This window comes from Coenobita brevimanus, chromosome 24 (assembly GCF_032717465.1).
Source record: "Coenobita brevimanus isolate Jiangsu-jjx chromosome 24, ASM3271746v2, whole genome shotgun sequence".
Classification (NCBI taxonomy): Eukaryota; Metazoa; Arthropoda; class Malacostraca; order Decapoda; family Coenobitidae; genus Coenobita; species Coenobita brevimanus.
The window spans coordinates 40,711,609-40,713,801 of NC_136977.1; the positions used below are offsets into that span (position 1 = coordinate 40,711,609).

The 2,193-nt window shown below is 47.1% G+C and overlaps 1 protein-coding gene across 1 annotated transcript; it reads left to right on the forward strand.

The window, feature by feature from the left end:
- The first annotated feature begins 430 nt into the window (after window positions 1-430).
- LOC145393360 (uncharacterized) lies at window positions 431-1,357 on the forward strand. The gene has a single exon (XM_080267459.1). It carries the CDS (start codon window positions 431-433, stop codon window positions 1,355-1,357), a length of 927 nt encoding a protein of 308 aa, XP_080123585.1.
- The last annotated feature ends 836 nt before the right edge of the window (window positions 1,358-2,193 follow it).

Genomic DNA, 2,193 nt, shown 5'->3' on the forward strand with positions numbered 1-2,193 from the left:
AAGCGCACGTGGCTAATCATATTTTATATTTGTCTGTCGACTCTGGGCGTATCAGATATTTACTTAATGAATCCAGCACATACTTCTAAACTTTTAGCCACGTGGCCATTAAACTTCTCCGCGCCTTGTGAGATTAATGCGGTGCAAGGAATGAGATAGCCACTTGGAAGTGATGCACGTATTTTCTCCAGCATGACCTTCTAAGGGACGCAGATTTCTTATGGAGGACAAATTGCAGAAAAAGAATAAATGTCTCCATGAACTAAAGTGCTGTTTGTTTTGAAGGTACTGGTAGCAATTGCGTTTCAAAATAGTGAGATACCAGTTGAGTTTAAAGACAAGTGAGACACCAGAAAAAATGTAAAGATAATGAGGTACCAGTACTGATATATCGATAGGTAGAGGCTGGTGAAGGTGTAGCGACGTAACAATGATTCCATCAAAGAGGCCACGGATGGAGTGCCTAGACGGAGGTACAACCACCTTGCTGGCTGGTGATGCAGTGGACAGTAACAACAACCGAAGTGACACCTGCGGATCGACTTCTGGTGACAGGAAGAGCGACCATTACGACAGCAACCACCATGGCAACAAACTCCACGAAAGCGACCACTACGATGGCAAGCATCATCAAAGTCATCTTTACGACAACAAACACCAGAACAGGGATCACCAGGACAGCAGGCACCAAGGTCAGGGTCGGGTGGGCGTGGGCTGTAGGCGCCCAAGGGTGTGTGCTGTCAAGTACCAGCTGAGACCCAGGTCACTTAAGTCACGCTACTTGTGTGACCCTGACTGGAGCCTGCAGGATGTCCTGGATCATAAGCCGCGTACACCGCCGTTGTCCAGGTACCGCAGGAAGACCGCCAACGCCCGAGAGAGATGTCGCATGCGGCAGATCAACAATGCCTTAGAAAGCCTGCGTGGCATGCTGCCCTGGTGGGTATGCCAACGCCGGGCGGCCACCGACATGACTAAGATCGCCACCCTGAGGCTGGCCTCAGCCTATATCAGGTCCCTGCAGGACATTCTGGACGGCAACGCCCCCCAGGACACCTGCGCCTGGGTCCTCTCCAGCATCTTTGGTGAGGAACACAAGTCCCAACAACTAGAGGTCACCCATGTCGATGCTGATGGCTTCCCCAGTAAGCCGCAGCCGCAGCAGCAGCAGGTGGCCCAGGACTCGGACCTGTTCGCACTACTATGCGGCGCCGGGGAGGCCACACCACTGAACGACCTAGATACGTTTTCTGAGGGCCCGTCAGACTCACTCACCGACAATGTTAAGCTGTTCATCAGCTGTGACCCGGACATCCAATGGCAGCAGCAGCAACAACAACAAACGCTCGTCACTTGACACCCCGTTACATACTACACACGCACACAAACACACACGCACATGCACACTCGAACAGTGTTTGCTTATCAGACAGTGGTGGTGTGGAGAAAAATAATCATGGCTAATGTAGTGGTTATGACACAGACAGTGGAGTAGGAGTACAGTACCTGACAGTGTTCATTTTCTCAACTGTGTTAATGGCCCAAACATGATTTTTCTTATCATCAACACCACCCTTCTAACTCAATTTCCCACTAATGTAATGAGTTAGAATACAGAAACGGAAATGAGAAATTATGTGTACAATCTCGTTCATAAGTAGGGATACACAACTTCTCTTATTATCAACTGTAGTGTCCACTGCTGAAGAGATAAGGAACGATTTCAGTTACTGCCTGGTGCACTGCCCATCACTGCACCAGGCAGTAAGAGAAATAGTGCTACATCTCACGTGCAGTGGACCTTACATAAGACAAAACGGGTTGATGTGTATCCTTTAATATGAACGCGGCTCTCCTCAGTGACACAGTGTTTATTTTTCTAGGATTCATGTGTTATATATCTGAAATTAAATGTATGGCCATATTCTCAAAACGGAGATGTGAGGTAGATTTATGCAAGCCCCAAATTCTGGCAGTCATTACGCATGTTGTGTATGTTAGATGTGTTTAGTTCACCTGCCACATTATAGAGAACATTTATCATCGATGTAGTGAAGTGAAACAGTTTCCTCTCATCCCAGACTTCACAAATGACTCTCAGAAATTGGAGGCTTACATCATACTGTATTTTAGCTTAAAAAAAAAAAATGATGAATCTTAAATCTTTTCTTTCCGCTAAATACATCGCGGTTT